This window comes from Juglans regia, chromosome 12, assembly GCF_001411555.2.
Source record: "Juglans regia cultivar Chandler chromosome 12, Walnut 2.0, whole genome shotgun sequence".
In the NCBI taxonomy this organism is placed as follows: Eukaryota; Viridiplantae; Streptophyta; class Magnoliopsida; order Fagales; family Juglandaceae; genus Juglans; species Juglans regia.
In genome coordinates this window covers 24,592,245-24,607,958 of record NC_049912.1, presented here as the reverse complement: position 1 = coordinate 24,607,958, position 15,714 = coordinate 24,592,245, and the positions used below count along the sequence as shown (strand labels likewise).

General features: G+C 36.7%; 1 protein-coding gene across 1 annotated transcript; it reads left to right on the top strand.

Annotated features, from left to right (window-relative positions):
* Nucleotides 1–135: 135 nt before the first annotated feature.
* On the top strand, nucleotides 136–2,173 carry LOC109005094 (pentatricopeptide repeat-containing protein At5g43790-like). The gene is given in 3 exon segments (XM_018983882.2): nucleotides 136–1,766; nucleotides 1,768–1,909; nucleotides 1,912–2,173. Coding segments are annotated over 3 exon segments (1,791 nt in total). The 5' UTR covers nucleotides 136–245; the 3' UTR covers nucleotides 2,040–2,173.
* The last annotated feature ends 13,541 nt before the right edge of the window (nucleotides 2,174–15,714 follow it).

Below are 15,714 nucleotides of genomic sequence, written 5' to 3'. Positions count from 1 at the left end.
AGTCCCACTTCAATCCCGACCTTCGTAGGCCCAATGAACATAATCAGTTAAGTTGAGTATTTCAATAGGCGGGGCTCTCAGCCCAGTTTACCCACAATTAAATGGAAGTTCGTTGCTGAAAGCTTTAGACGGGACGATGTCGATCATATTGCCACCTTAAAAAACCGTTTCCATGAGATCAATCATTGTCGATTGTCGATTGCAAGTTGCAACCATCAAATTACAGCATCCAGTTATGCCATGAAATGATGTCCCAAAACCCAAACTTCAAGCACCCAACCCTCCAACTCTTAGAAAAATGCCAGACCCTGCACGCCGTTAAGCAAGTCCATGCCCGTATGCTCACAACCGGTCTCGCCCTACACACTTACCCTCTCAGCAGACTCCTCCTCTTCTCCTCCGCCGTTTCCATAGCCTACGCACTCTCGATCTTCAATCAAATTCCAAACCCGACGATCTTCCTCTTCAACACTCTCATTTCCTCGCTCGTCACCAATGGCGGACACCACACCCACATTGTCTGCTCACTTTACAACCGAGTTCTCTCTCACCAGACCCTCAAACCCAATAGCTTCACCTTTCCATCTCTCTTCAAGGCTTTTGGGTCTGACCCATGGTTCCAACACGGTCGAGCCCTCCACACCCATGTCTTGAAATTCCTTGGATCCACACATGACCACTTCGTCCAAGCCTCGTTGCTCAATTTCTATGCCAAGTGTGGCAGAGTCGGTGTGTCTAGGTATTTGTTCGATCAAATTAGGGAACCGGATTTAGCTTCGTGGAACTCTATTTTAGCTGCTTATGCGCATGGTACGAGTACTGACTGTGTTAGCAGTGCCAGTAACGGTTGCGATAGTAGTTTGTCCTTGGAGGCTTTGTATTTGTTTAAAGACATGCAACGTTCCTCAGTTAGGCCTAATGAAGTTAGCATTGTTGCTTTAGTTAGCGCTTGTGCTAATTTGGGTGCTCTTAGTCAAGGTACATGGGCACACTCTTACGCATTGAGGAACAATCTTAAACTGAACCGCTTTGTGGGAACAGCACTAATGGACATGTATTCAAGATGTGGGTGTCTGGATTTAGCGCACCAGTTGTTTGATCAATTGAACGAAAGGGACACATTGTGTTACAATGCCATAATTCGTGGATTTGCAATTAATGGTTATGGACATCGGGCACTTGGCCTTTATGAGAAAATGAAGATTGAGGAAATAGTTCCTGATGATGTTACGTTTGTAGTTACCATGTGTGCTTGCTCACATGCGGGTTTGGTAGAGGAGGGCTGTAAGGTTTTCGAGTCTATGGAGGAGGTTTATGGGATTAAGCCGAAGCTTGAGCATTATGGCTGCCTGGTGGACCTTCTAGGACGAGCTGGGAGGCTAAAGGAGGCTGAGGAAAGGGTCCAGACCATGCCCATGAAACCAAATGCCATTTTGTGGAGGTCTTTACTTGGGGCAGCCAGGGTTCATGGAAATTTGGAGATAGGGGAAGTTGCACTTAAAAACTTGATAAAATTAGAACCAGAAACCGGTGGGAACTATGTACTTTTGTCAAATATGTATGCAAGTATTGATAGATGGGACGATGTCAATAAAGTTAGAAAGCTGATGAAAGATCAAGGGGTTAACAAAATGCCCGGAAGCAGCTTGGTTGAGATTGGCGGTGCCATGCATGAGTTCCTAATAGGAGACAAAACACACCCACAAACAAAAGGCATTTTAAAGCTAGAAGAGATGAACAAAAGATTATCTGAATACGGTCACAAGCCAAAGAACAAAGGAAGTGCTGTTTGACATTGAAGAGGAAGAAAAGGAAGGTGCTCTCTCTTGCCATAGTGAGAGGCTAGCTATAGATTTTGCTCTCATGGCATCTGAATCGAGTGCCCCCATCCGAATCATTAAAAACCTTCGGGTTGTCATGATTGCCATGTGACTACTAAGCTTATTTCTGTGATATATGAAAGAGAAATTATAGCAAGGGATCGGAATCGTTTTCGTCATTTCAAAGATGGAACTTGTTCTTGTCTGGACTATTGGTGACAGTCTACATTGAGAAGACGTATTTAACTCGGACATGTAAATTCGATACATGCTTGTCTTCTTGTTATTGGGAGCATTTTCCTGGCTTCTTCCTACTAAATTAATCAAACTAGTCGAAAGAAACTTGATGATTATCTTTGGGAAGGGAATGGAGAAAGTAATTGGGTGAAGGTCAGACATATCAGTTGCTTGGATTCGGAAAGAATAGAAATGAAAAGATACGGTTATGGTGAAATGTCGTTTAAAGGGCCTAATGTGAAATCACTCGTGGTTCCAAAAAGGCTTAAGTTGATAAGAATATGTAAATTTAATTATTTATTATATTTTTAACACTCCATCTCACGTGTGGGCCAGACTTCTTCTCAATGAGTGAGTCCAACATGTGATATATTTAATTAAGTTAGGTATATTGTAGAGTTATGGTTCGAATTCAAGACTTTTATTCTGATACCATTTGAAATCACCACTTGTCTAAAAAATTTAAACTGATAAGAAAATGTAAATTTAATTATTTATTATATTCTGAAGACTATGGAAAAATAAGAGCTTGGAGATTCCTCAACTGAAGTTTTGATATGATACATTTGAATATTACATTAATTGCGAGAAAGACTAGTTCATCTCATCTCATACAATCATTACAACTTTCTTAAATTTTTACATAAAATATAATAAACAATTCAACATTTTCAAATTCTAAAATAAAAATGATATTGTAATAATATTTTATTTAACTTTTAACAAAATATTTTATCTCATTTTATCTGAATTGAGTAATCAAATGAGGCCTTAATTGACCATATTCACTTGATGTTGGGCTTGACACCCGTATATCTCCTCACAATTTCTCTCATCTACCTTTAGATCATTCACCAATAACAACAATAATAATCGCAAAACAATCAATCAACTTGTTTGGTCATAGAGACATATGGCATGCAATCGAGACAGTCATGATCGACACATCATATAATATGTGTCCCAAAAAAAGTGTATATATATGGACAAGCAATGCTACACAACAATCTGTACACTGCACTTCCTTTTTTTTCTTTTTTCTTCTTTTTATTATGTCAGGACCCAATCACGTCTTTCTCTCTCTCTTCGAAATCTGATTTCAATTTCTCTCTCCTCAATCCCTTCCACCGAATCCATCTCTCTCCCTCCTCAAATTCTCTCTCTCTCTCTCTCTCTCTCTCTCTCTCTCTCTCTCTCTCTCTCTCTCTCTCTCTCTCTCTCAGTTTTGGGTTGGTTTCATTTTTACTTTATTTTTTTCATCAAATTTTCTGCAAGCAAAAGGCACAAAAACTCAGAGAATCTGGAGTCGATTTTTGTATTTTTCTATTTAATTGATAAACTCGATTTGCCAAGTGTGTGGTGTAGAATTTGTGAACCGGCTGATGAGAAGATTTTCTTATATATGGATGAGAAAATCTACTCCAAAGCCGATCTACCTCTAACTCACACACCAGTTGATGTGGCAGACTCGGTTTAAGTAAATGGTCAAGTAACTCAACACACGAGCCCCTCCATCTGCGAAACCCGTCTCCCCCACAACCCAAAACCCCTCCATCTACGCAATCTCCCCCCTCTCTGCCCTAACTCCACACACCGTTGCCCCCTCCATCTACGAATCCATCTCAACGCAGAGAACCCTAAACACAGAACCCCCTTCCATCTTCTCATTTGTATTTCTCTGAAAAGTGTAAAAACCCATCTACTCGAATCTCCCCCCTCTCTGCCCTCCCTGCTCCCTCTTTTTCCCTGTCCATCTGCGAATCCATCTTAGATGTAGAGAAGCCTAAACACAGAACCCCCTCCGTCTTCTCCTTCGTATTTCTCTGAGAAGCACAGAAACCCTAAACGCAGAACCCGACGCCATTTCTCTCTCCCATCTTCGAGTGCTACGTTGTTGTGCCCATTGGTGCACATCTTCCACTCCACAACGGTAAGCTAATCCCTCTCTCATTTTGTGCGAATTTTCTCTACGTTGACGAGTAGTAATTGCACTGTTCATGAGTCTTGCCCGTGTGAGTAGTAATTTGATTTTAGTAATTTGATTCTATACCCAATTATGCCAACTATTGGAAGAAAATCTATACAGTGCATGATCTTCTAATTGCATGCAAATGTATTGTTAGTTGTGAAGCTCAGCCAAAAAAATGAATTCTATCCTCTAGAGAGACATAGATTATGGTTTTAACTTCACTGCCTGCTTCCCCACATCTTAAAAGTAAAGAGCGAAATGCCATCGATGGCTGTTGAAAGAAATGGTACGTAACATGTGGATGTGGGCGTTAACATGTGTTTTTTCTCCCCAAATTATTATTGTTTCTTTGGACATATTATCATATAATATCAGCGGATAAACTCGTTTCATGTCAATAAAGGGTGTTTTTCTTCCTCAAGTCTTGTTTTTTAGTAATCTGTAGTTTGCCTATTTTGGACATGATACCATGTGCTACTCTATATGCTTTTCCAGGGTCATTTTTTTTTTAAAGTGTGTAGTTCGATGCATGCAGGTCTATGTGTTGTGACTAACACTAGACATTCCTAACTAGCTTTTCATGCTCTCAAATGCTCTTGGAAAGGAGGCTATGTTTTAGCTCTAATTTTCCACACCAAGGGAAGAATGAAATGTTCCCTTTTATACTTCCCAAGAGAGAGGCACTCAAACCTAAGGAAAAATTAGGTTTTCAAAACATTGGCTCGAGCGAAGTGTCGAGCCTAGTCGAGCGAACTCTCTGACTTGATTGTAGCTCGAGCAAAGTGTTGAGTCATGTCGAGCGAACTCTCTGACTTGAATGTAGCTCGAGCAAAGTGTCGACCCATGTGAAGCGAACTCTCTGACTTGAATATAGCTCGAGCGAAGTGTCGACCCATTTCGAGTGAAATCTCTTATTTGAATTTCACTCAAGCGAACTCTCTGATTTGAGTTGGCCACCCTTTTTCACTTTGACACACTTCAACATATGTTACATCACAATTTTACAAAGGTTTTTACAAGAATACCTCAACACACTCATTTTTACATTAACACTTTTCAACTTGCCTAAAAGAGTAAAAAGCTTTTGTTACTCTTTATCTTTAATATGTATCTATTCTGAATTAGCTTTAGAACAAGTTTAAAATGGAGAAATATAACCAAAAAGACAACTTAGAAATTGAGCTGCATAGTGTCAATAACTAATGGGGTGGCCATATTGTTTCTGTCATCTAGCCAACCCAGTCATCACAATCTTGCTAAGTGCATACTTTTAAATTTTTTTAAGATGGATTCCATTGCCCTATATTGTTTTCGAAGATGGACATATTTGACAAAGAAGAATGAGTGAATGGGTATTTTAAAGGTTTGAGGCATCATAAATGATTGAGGCAACATGTGTTTGATTACCAGTATTCAGTGGTTATTCAAGTATTGGGTTATTGAAGTGTTGATTTTTCCATTATTTAGTGGTTGTTCAAATGCATCATGTGTTTGACAGGGTAAGTTCAATTTCTTTAGCTATGCACCTACCTAGGTTAGCACTTGAATCAAACTTTAGACCTCGGAATTATAGCACTTGAATCAAGCTTTAGACCTTAGAATTACCTTTACAATCAGTGCTATGTCTTCCAATCTTTTTGGATGGAATCAAATGTACATGTGCTTTTTTCAAATCTTTTTGGATGGAATCTGATTCAATGATGATGCATTTGAATATGCTCAATGTTTCAATTAGATCATTTATGGCCTCAAGTCAATCATCATGTGTTGTTGATGAGTTGCAAATGGAAGCACCAACTTGTTGATGTGGCTTGAAAGCCCCATTAAAGACCTCTCATACTAACAAAAATCCTAGAAGGAAATTTTACACCTGCCCGAAATATAACACGGTAAAACATATTTTTTTTATCATAATTTTGTATTGCTTTTTAATCTGTCATATTTAATGTTTGTTGAATTGACAATTTGTATGCAGGGAGAAGCAAGGTGCTAATTCTTTATATGGGCAGATATACTTCAATTGATAGATGAGAAAATTCACACAAGAGAGAATGCAGTTCGAAAAAGGGAGGACGATTTATTGTTGCGTGAGTATGGAGTTCAGAAAACGGAAGAAAAACTAGTTGAGAGAGAGAATGTCCTTTACAAGCAAGAGGAGAAAATTGGAAAGCAGCTCATAGAAAATAGATATGCACGGATATTATTATGTATTTATTGGGTGTTATCAATTGTAATAATTTTGTGTTGCCTTGGACTTTTAAAAAAAAAAAAAAAAAAGAGCGAGCAATCACCTATACAATAGTGACCCACTCCCAATTTATTAAATAAGCTCACTTATGGCGTAGGAAATCCGTATAAACAAATAAAAAGAATCTTACAACCCAATCCCCATAACACCACTAACCTCAACAATATAAAAACCAGCGAAAACCAAATAAAACCAAGGAGCCTCCCAGCCTATAAGCGAATGTAAGGTAGACCCAACCTCTCCAACCATATAAATCCCTTTAGCTCCTTAGGAAGCAAATCAAAAACCTCATACCTACGACTGTCCCCTGCCTTGGACTATAAATGTATTTTGAAGGAGTTCAAATTAACGTATGTTAATAGTACTATTTGTATTAATGTTAAGCCATGTGTTTTGAATCATGCACACAATCTTTGTTCAATTGATGCACCATTTTCTATAATGGAGTACGCAATTGACTTCTTTTTGGCTCATAATCTGCTTTGGGATGACACATATATTGTTATATGTCTCAATGAAACTACAAACTGTAACAAATGGAGTTGTAACAATGGTCATAATATAATAAGTTCTAATCAGGAAGGAGCTGTAATCAGGGCTAAAATCACTATCAATTCAGACAAATAACAAATTTTCTCTTAGATTATAAAGTAGAATAATGTTAGACAAACTACATCAAAAAACATCATAGTCTTCCAATATTGATAAAAATACATCACAACACCCAAAATCATCAAAATATATCACAGTCTCCCAAATTGCACATAAAGCATCATAGTCTCCCAAACTACACATAAAACATTACAGTCTCCCAAAATACATCACATAAAACATTAGTCTCCCAAAATACATCACAGTCTCCCAAACTACACATAAAATATTACACTCTTCCAAACTACACATAAAACATTACAGTCTTCCAAAATACATCACAATCTTCCTGGAGCACCTACTCATTGTGCAATAGTACTGCACTATGTTAAAACAACAAAATCATCCTTGCTTGCCTACACTAGGTATCATAATAAATTTAAAAAAAAAAAACATCATTAGAAAGTGCTTATGAACTCAGTGGGAAGCAATATAGAATTAATACACATAAAAATGTATTACCTGACCACTTTCTAGAGCTTCCAATACCTCACATTCTCGGATGTATCATCAAATATTTTTCGGCGTGTCTAAATAAATTTCAAATACAAAATTACACATCTATTAGAAAGAAATATGCATGCAGTGGGAAGAAATGCACATAGTTAATAGTAATAAAATTTATTACATGTTTCTTCTTTAGCCTGGTCGCAGCCTTCTCCACAGGCGAAACGTTCATTTTTGTTAGCGGCTTCCCTTTCCCTCGGACAACGTGTGGGTTTAATATTTTCTGACCCTTGTCCATGAACACAGTCTCTGTTACCTTTGTTGAATCAGACTCAAGTGCTAATCCTGTAAATTGATTCTAAAACTCATCCAAGTGGCGTATGAATGCAGTAACATGGGCATCACTCGAAGATACACGGGTTGCTAATTTCACAAATTGTTTCACCACAAACTCATACATCTGTGAGTCCACATTTTGCTGCAAGTCATCGTAGCTACTTTTTCCCACTGTGTATCTCCTCTTTAAGCATATATGCTCTGTCGTTCAAATCAAGCATCCTCTGACTATATTCGTCTAAATACTTATGAGATCTAAAAAATCTAAACTTTTGTGGGTTGACAATACTATGATTATGGGCAATCTCAACAGTGGTTACCTCCTAAGTACCCTCCACCAAGTGAACATTTATACTTCCCTTACAATCCGTTTTAATAGTTGGGCGTGGCCTCAAGATATTATTAAGGCTAGGATGGTACTTGCCGCCTCATGCACTCTCAATCGTCAAATACTTCAACCTCTCAATTGCCTCTCTCTTCGTCCTTTGTGTTATAACACCAAAACCTTGTTGTTTGGCATATTGCATGTAATATGCCATAAGCTCATGATCAGTGACAAATTTCATACCAGGTTTGGGTTCCTCCTCAACTCGGTCATTATCAGAATTTTCTTGAATTATGTCATCAGCTTCTGTCTCTACGTCTAATAAAGTTTTTGAAAAAAAAAATGTTCACTTAATTAATATTACCTACAACAAACACAAGATTTGTATGTATATGGTTAAAAGTGATGTACCTCCAACATTATTTTCAATTTTAGATATAAATAGCGTAGTCTTCGCATTACTTGCGGTCTTTTCAAAACTTCACGTGTCCTATCCAGTACTTAATGGAGGGCATGACATTTGTTGAAAGAGAAGTACTAGAGAGCATCCACTGTAGTGGTGCACACAATGCACACACTACGTGGATGCCTCTCGTCCACTTGTTTTTTTTTTTTCTTCTTCCTTCAAACACAGCGGCTTCTCTCTCTCATCATCTCCGCTCTCTCTTATCTCGATCTCTCTCTCTCTCTCATCTCTGCTCTCTCTCTCTCTCTCTCTCTCTCTCTCTCTCTCTCTCTCTCTCTCTCTCGTCTCGCTCGTCTCCGCTCTCTCTCTCTCTCATCTCTGCTATTGCTCTCTCTCGCATCTCTGCTCTCGCTTTCTCTTATCTCTGCTCTCGCTCTCTCTCTTCTCCGCTCTCTCTCTCACTCTCATCTCTGCTCTCGCTCTCTCTCTCTCTCTCATATCTCTCTCTCTCTCTCATCTCTCTCTCTCTCTCTCTCTCTCCCCTCTCTGCTCTCCATCTCATCTCTGCTATCTCTCTCTCTCGTTTCCGCTCTCTCTCATCCATCTCTAATTTTAAATTTAACAAACGTGTGGTGTAGATTTTGACACATAATGTGTGCAAAAATGGCTACTATGAATAATGGCTTCTATCAATAATATTTCTTGTTGAAAATGACCCGAGTCCTCAGCATTAGTTAACGGATAGTAGATGAACGTTGTTGAAAAATGTGGCATTGGTGGGGACTTCAATCATGCACAGTGTTAGAACGGGTAACAACGCACACATCCAAAAAAATAAAAGTTAAAAAGGAATGTACCTTATTTGTTTATTGAACATAACCTGACTCCTCCGCATTAGTCAACGGAGGGTAGATGAACATTGTTAGAAACGGTGGCATTGGTGGGGCCTATAATCCGACTCGGTGTTAGAATGGGTAACAATGCACTTATGAAATGTTAGAAAGGAATCTACCTGAATTATTTGTTGAAGACGGCTCAAGTCCTCCGCATTAGTCGACATAGGGTAGATGAATGTTGGAAACGGTGGCATTGGTGGGGGCTTCAATCATGCACGGTGTTAGAAAAGGGTCATAACTTACACATCCAAAAAAATAAAAGGTTAGAAATGGGAGTACCTGGTTCGTTTGTTGAACATGACCCGATTCCTCCGCATTAGTCGATAGAGGGTAGATGAATGTTGTTGGAAAGGGTGGCATTGGTGGGGCCTGTAATCCGACACAGTGTTAGAACGGCTAACAATGCACTTAATGAAAGGTTAGAAAGGAATCTACCTAGATCGTGTGTTGAAGACGACCCGAGCCCTCTGCATTAGTTGACAGAGAGTAGATGAACGTTGTTGAAAAATGTGGCATTGGTGGGGACTGCAATCAGGCACGGTGTTATAACAGATAACAATGCACTTAAGAGAAAAAATTTAAAGTTCAAAATGGAATGTACTTGGTTACCCCATGCGTATGTATATGAATTCGGATATGCATTTGGATGCATAATAAATGGTGGGTAGTAAACATTTCTTGGAGAAAGATAGACCTACAATACACAAATAAAAATACATTAACTAGTTGGAATCAAGACACCTTCCTTTTATGAATGACCAATGTATCATACATGAGTCGGTGGAATTGGTGTAGAAGGCCTAGGTGGCATTTTATTTTCCTCTTTGTCCATCACGCTATTTCAACTGAGTTTTTAGATCGACATTACGAGAAAAAAAACATTAATCCAACATTAGTTATCATAATATTGAATCGATCAAGATTGAAAGCAAAAATGAAGAACTGGACATTTGACTCTAAGAGCTTTGCAAAGAATATAATTTCCTTCTTTTTTAACAAAGCAGTTGTAGAAGAATATTGTGTGATACATCAACTAATTTCCAATAAACACAACCAATTCCTTATAACTAGTTCACAATTTTCCAATAATTAGATTTAACCACTATATAGAACCAACTCAGCCTAATATAGAGATTCAATCCATAAAAAACACCTCTTACTTCAACTGGAGTGATGATACCCCGCCCATAAGGAGATGCAAATCCAGCCAAAAATTTCCCAAAAAGTCCCTAAAATTTACTCCAAACCACTAGGTTCGGCCATCCTGAATTCCCTAGAATGTACATGGAAACTAATTATCTATATTCATTTTTATTTTACATTTTTTGGAAAGCATACGTGTCACAATTTTATTAGAGGGTGTAAATATAATGTTAGCACCAAATCCGGTTCCTAGCCTCTCTCATATTTCCAAGTCTTGAACTTCCAATCTATATTGTAAACTGCACCCTCTCTCTTACTCAAATTTTCTTGAACTGATTGTCATGATTGATAACGTTGTTGTCAACATGGTTTGAGACAACTTGATTTGGTTGATCAAATAATTTCATTGTTTGTTGTGGACAAGTCTATCCAATTGTTGGAAATCAACAGTAATAGATCTGAGGATGTCGATATCCACCATAACAGCACAAGACTCGGGAAATGTCATTGTCTATATCATGTAGGTACATGCACTCTCATCGCAATTCGCATGAGATTATGTTGTTATATTTAAGGGTGTTACCGGTTCAATTCAATCCAGTTTTGGACATATTTTAAAATCAAACCGGTATACACCAATTTTGAAATTTGAAGAACCAATATCGCACCGGTTATACCTCTAAACTGGTACTTTCAGTTTTATAGTTTCCGATTTTAGTATAATATTAATGGATTATATAATTAGTATAGCTATATTATAGTGATATAGTTACATATAATGAATTATATATTAATATAGTATTAGTATAACTACTAATACTATAGTAATTTATATAGTTATTTATATATAGTGGATTACTAATAGTGTTAGTATTAGTATTGGTATATATATATATATATATATATATATATAATAGTATCATATAGTGATATAGTATTATTATTTTCTTTTATAAAAAAAATTGCATTCATTAATAACGAACATTACAACTTTGACTTGAAACATTTTTTACAAGCCAATTACAACATTAATGGCTCTCCAGTACACAATTGTGGCTGACGTGGTCTAGTCCATGTTGCAAACCTCTCTCAGGTCACTTGAGAGACAGCACAACTCTATCCAAGACAGAGTTAACAAACCCCATCTCAGTTTAAGACGGAGTGGAGGACATACTCTATGCACAAAATTCCAAGAGACACTCTATGGACAGAAGCCCAATAGACGATGATTTTTTTTTTTCTAAAACAAAAGACGTAACAGAAATTAAAGATACATGGAAAAAAATAAATTACATATTTGAAAGATATAGATTTGCATTTTCAACCTTGGAGGAAAAATTACAAACAAAGTGACTGTAATGGCGTGTGAGAGTCACGCTCCACCTTAGTAGTATGGCGGTTAGTTAGGTTTGAAGTAACCGATGGCCCTGGACCCAGAAAAGCTACATGTGGCGGCAGAAGAGCACCTTTAGAGGTGGGGCGTTTATTTCACGCACCCACTTTGGATCGCACGTGTGGATCACGCCTAGCTTTGTTCGGCGAAATACTTCGCCCGTCTGAAGGATCAGCGTCTTGGGAAACCTGCGGTAAGGTGTATGGTGGTTGCCGAACACCGGCGAGCAGCAAATCGACCTTCCGCCATACTTAGCCCTAAAAAAAACAATTAAAAATGAAATGGAAAGAAGAAAACTAGAGAGGAGATGGAGTAGGGATGAAGGAGAAAGGAGGGGGGCCCTCTGCGTAGGTTTTGATTTGGTGCTGGTTTCTAGAGAAAAGAAGAGTCTCTCTCTCTAAACTAGGTTTTCTAGGTACTTTGATTATGTATGTTAGTGATAATATGTTACTGTCTAACTTATTTATATATTTGATTATATATGTTAGTGATAATATGATGGTTACATACACTTTTTATATGAGTGTATATAATCAAATGTATAGAAATATATTTATAAAAAAGAATATACATTATAACTTATTATGCTATAAAATGTATTTATCCTTAATATATATATAGTTTATATTAATAACATATGATCAAATGTTCTTAAAATTTAATGTTATATTAATTAGCAATTTAGCATACAATATAAAATTATTTTACATATAATTATATAAATTATATATAAAAATTATATATAATATAAAAGAACATATAAAAAATATTTTATATAATTAAAAAAATTAATATCTATATATATGTGTGAACCGGTCCAGTCTAGTGTTAGAAAAAGAAAAATCGAAACCAGACCAATTTCAATCGATTTTGAGAAAAATGAAACTAGTTCGGTCCAATTCACCGGTTTTTTTTCACCCCTAGTTATATTACTCTAGGAGATTATACGGATCTTATTTTGGAAATAAAACACAAAGGAAAACAACCCATTTCGTCATTTTTTAAAAATTTAGAAAAGCAGAGAATTAAGATAGTAAAAAATAATTATATGTAGCAGAACTCTTTTTATATATATATATATATATATATATATATATATATATATATAGACTAATTACACTTGAGTATAGTTGATGTTAAGTACAAGAATTTAAACATTACCGAGAGATAGATAATTCAAATACAAGATTACAATTCAAACATGAACAAGGTAAGGTAAGGTAAGATAAAATAAGTCCTATAAAATAGAATCTGCAAGTTCGAACTTAATTTGGTTCTGAGTTGCGAAGATCTGGTTGTTGTTGAGTGAGATCAATGATGTTGGAGCTTAATATGATTTTCTTGTCTAACAATTTTATAGGCTTTATTAGTTTCTTCATGAGTCTTTATAATCCATCTTCTGCAAACTGAATAGATATATATACATGCCTGTGAGGTGGGCATGACTTAAATGTTTGTTTGTTTATTTGGTTGCTGAGTGGGAAGTGTCACATTTGTAAAATTGAGACTAAAGAATCTGCTTATGTCACGTATACGGTCATTGAAGTCCGTGGACATTTACAAATTATGAGATGTGTCACACACTAATTAGACAACGACTGGAAAAACATCCAAAGCGTTGCCTTGGGATATCGCGTGTGAATGCTGGAGGGCCCAAAAGCAAAATATCAAATCATTTACTGCATAAAAAGATTAATAAAATAAGAAAAAATATTTTCATAAGTCACTATTTATTATTTTATATTTTATAAAAAAATATTCTCAAATTTTATAAAAAAAAATTATAAATTTGAGATATGAGAGTGAATAGTAATTAATACATAATATTTATTTCTTTTATCATCTCATAATATAATATTAAATAATTAAAAATTATTTATTATATTTTATTTGTCAATCTATTCTTTAATACTATATCATAAAATTATGAGCAAATTTTTTCCTCCTCGTAAAATAATTAGAAGGAATGAGGGAGGAACCACCCCATCTCAGTGGGGGCCCGGGCCCAAGAAGGTGATTAGCCAAAACATTAGACTAGAGAAAGAACGAAGAAAATTTGCCTTTCGACACTTGAGAGCGTGCGAAATGTAGAAATGAATATGGCCATGAATTGGGGAATGTTCAATCTGAGACATGTGCTGAGCAAATTCATGAGATCACATCATCACTCACTGATTATTGACAGCCTGCGTGAAGGGGTTTGTGTTTTCAACATCTTCCATATTTTATTTTCCTATATTTAATTGGTATTAGACAGAGGGTATCTTCGAATTCAAATAAAGAAGATTCAGGGAAATGGAGGAAAAAACATGATTGATTAGGATACGCCAAAGCCAGCAGACACACCTTCCCCTTTCTTACAATTTTGCAATCTATAATCGTCGAGGTATCAGATGTTTTTGTCCGCATTGATTTGGGCACTCTTGCCTGGTTTTACATTTCACGCTTCTTTTTCCATCCTCAGATATTAATTAAAAATCTTCTTCATACAGGAAGAGACGCAGTGAATCAATATTTTCTCTGATCTTTAAAGAAAATTATAATTACATTTTTAATGAGTGATATTAATTTTTATTTTAAAACTTATAATATTCAACTCGATATAACTTATTTTAAATATTCTCTCTAGATTTTCTTTAATTGATTCTAAATATCTATAATACTTATAAGCGGGAGATCACCATCTGATGATATGAAATTTCATTATCTTAATTAGATATATACATCTATACTAGATTTTTTTTCCCGGTCTGGTTCGGTTCGAAATCCAAATGAATCCATACAGTTATTTATCCGGATTGGACCTGGCGTACTCTACCTGCCCAGATCCAGTACAATGTGTTTTTTTTTAAACAAAAATTTTTATTTTAAAATGACTTCGTTTTGCACTTACAAAAACTAGAGTTAAAAATTAGTGGAGTTAAAACTGAATACCGGTTACAATTCAAATAGCCAGTTTTAAAATCGAATACCCACCCGAGTTATAACCAATTTTAACCAGGTAGATATGCGCCCGAATTTAAAAATCTGGTTCAGATTTTCCAAATCTGTATCTGAATGCACAACCCTAATCCTAATTCTGCAAGAGTAATTTTTTGCCTTTTAATTTTTCTTAAAAGAATGGAAGCATGGCATTAGAGGCTATAACATTAGTATTGACTTGTGGATAATTGTTGTCAAATTTGAGATAAAAAGGATATTTAGGTTACTTTATCTAAGTTGGAAAATCTCTTCTCTCTTTCTAGAGAGAGAAACTCCATAATCTCTCTACAAAACTCTTCTAAATTCGGAACTAGCTTTGAGGGGGAGGGTGTTTTAGCTCCTCCCTCTTGTCTATATGTTCATTCTGTTCGGTTTGTTTTATTTTGGTGTGTTTTAATTTTTAGTTTTAGCCCTATTAAGGGGTGCTCTTTCGGGTGATCCCTTTTTTAGAATAGGTTTTGTTCCTCTTCTTTTTAAAATTTGTGTTTATGAACATACTCCAAGATCTTCACTTCAAAGTTTCAGAATCTCATCTTTCATTTTTCTTTCGGACCCGTGTGTGGTGGTTGAGTCGCCTGGAACCGCCGCAGTTGGGGCAAGAGTTGGTCGAGAGGGGCGGGCGAAGCTATGGCCGGTTGGTCGTGTGGCGGGAGGATAGTGTTCATGCGAGCTAGGTGCTCGTGCCGTCTGGGCTCGGGTTGTCAATACTTGCGGTGGGCGCGCGGTACTAGGCTCACGCTGGTACTCGTGGAGGGTGGCGGTAGCAGAAAGGGAGATGAGCTTGGGAGAGAGCGACAGATGGGGCGTCGGGCTATGTAATACGCAGAAGAAGAAGAAGAAGAAGAAGAAGAAGGTAGAAGA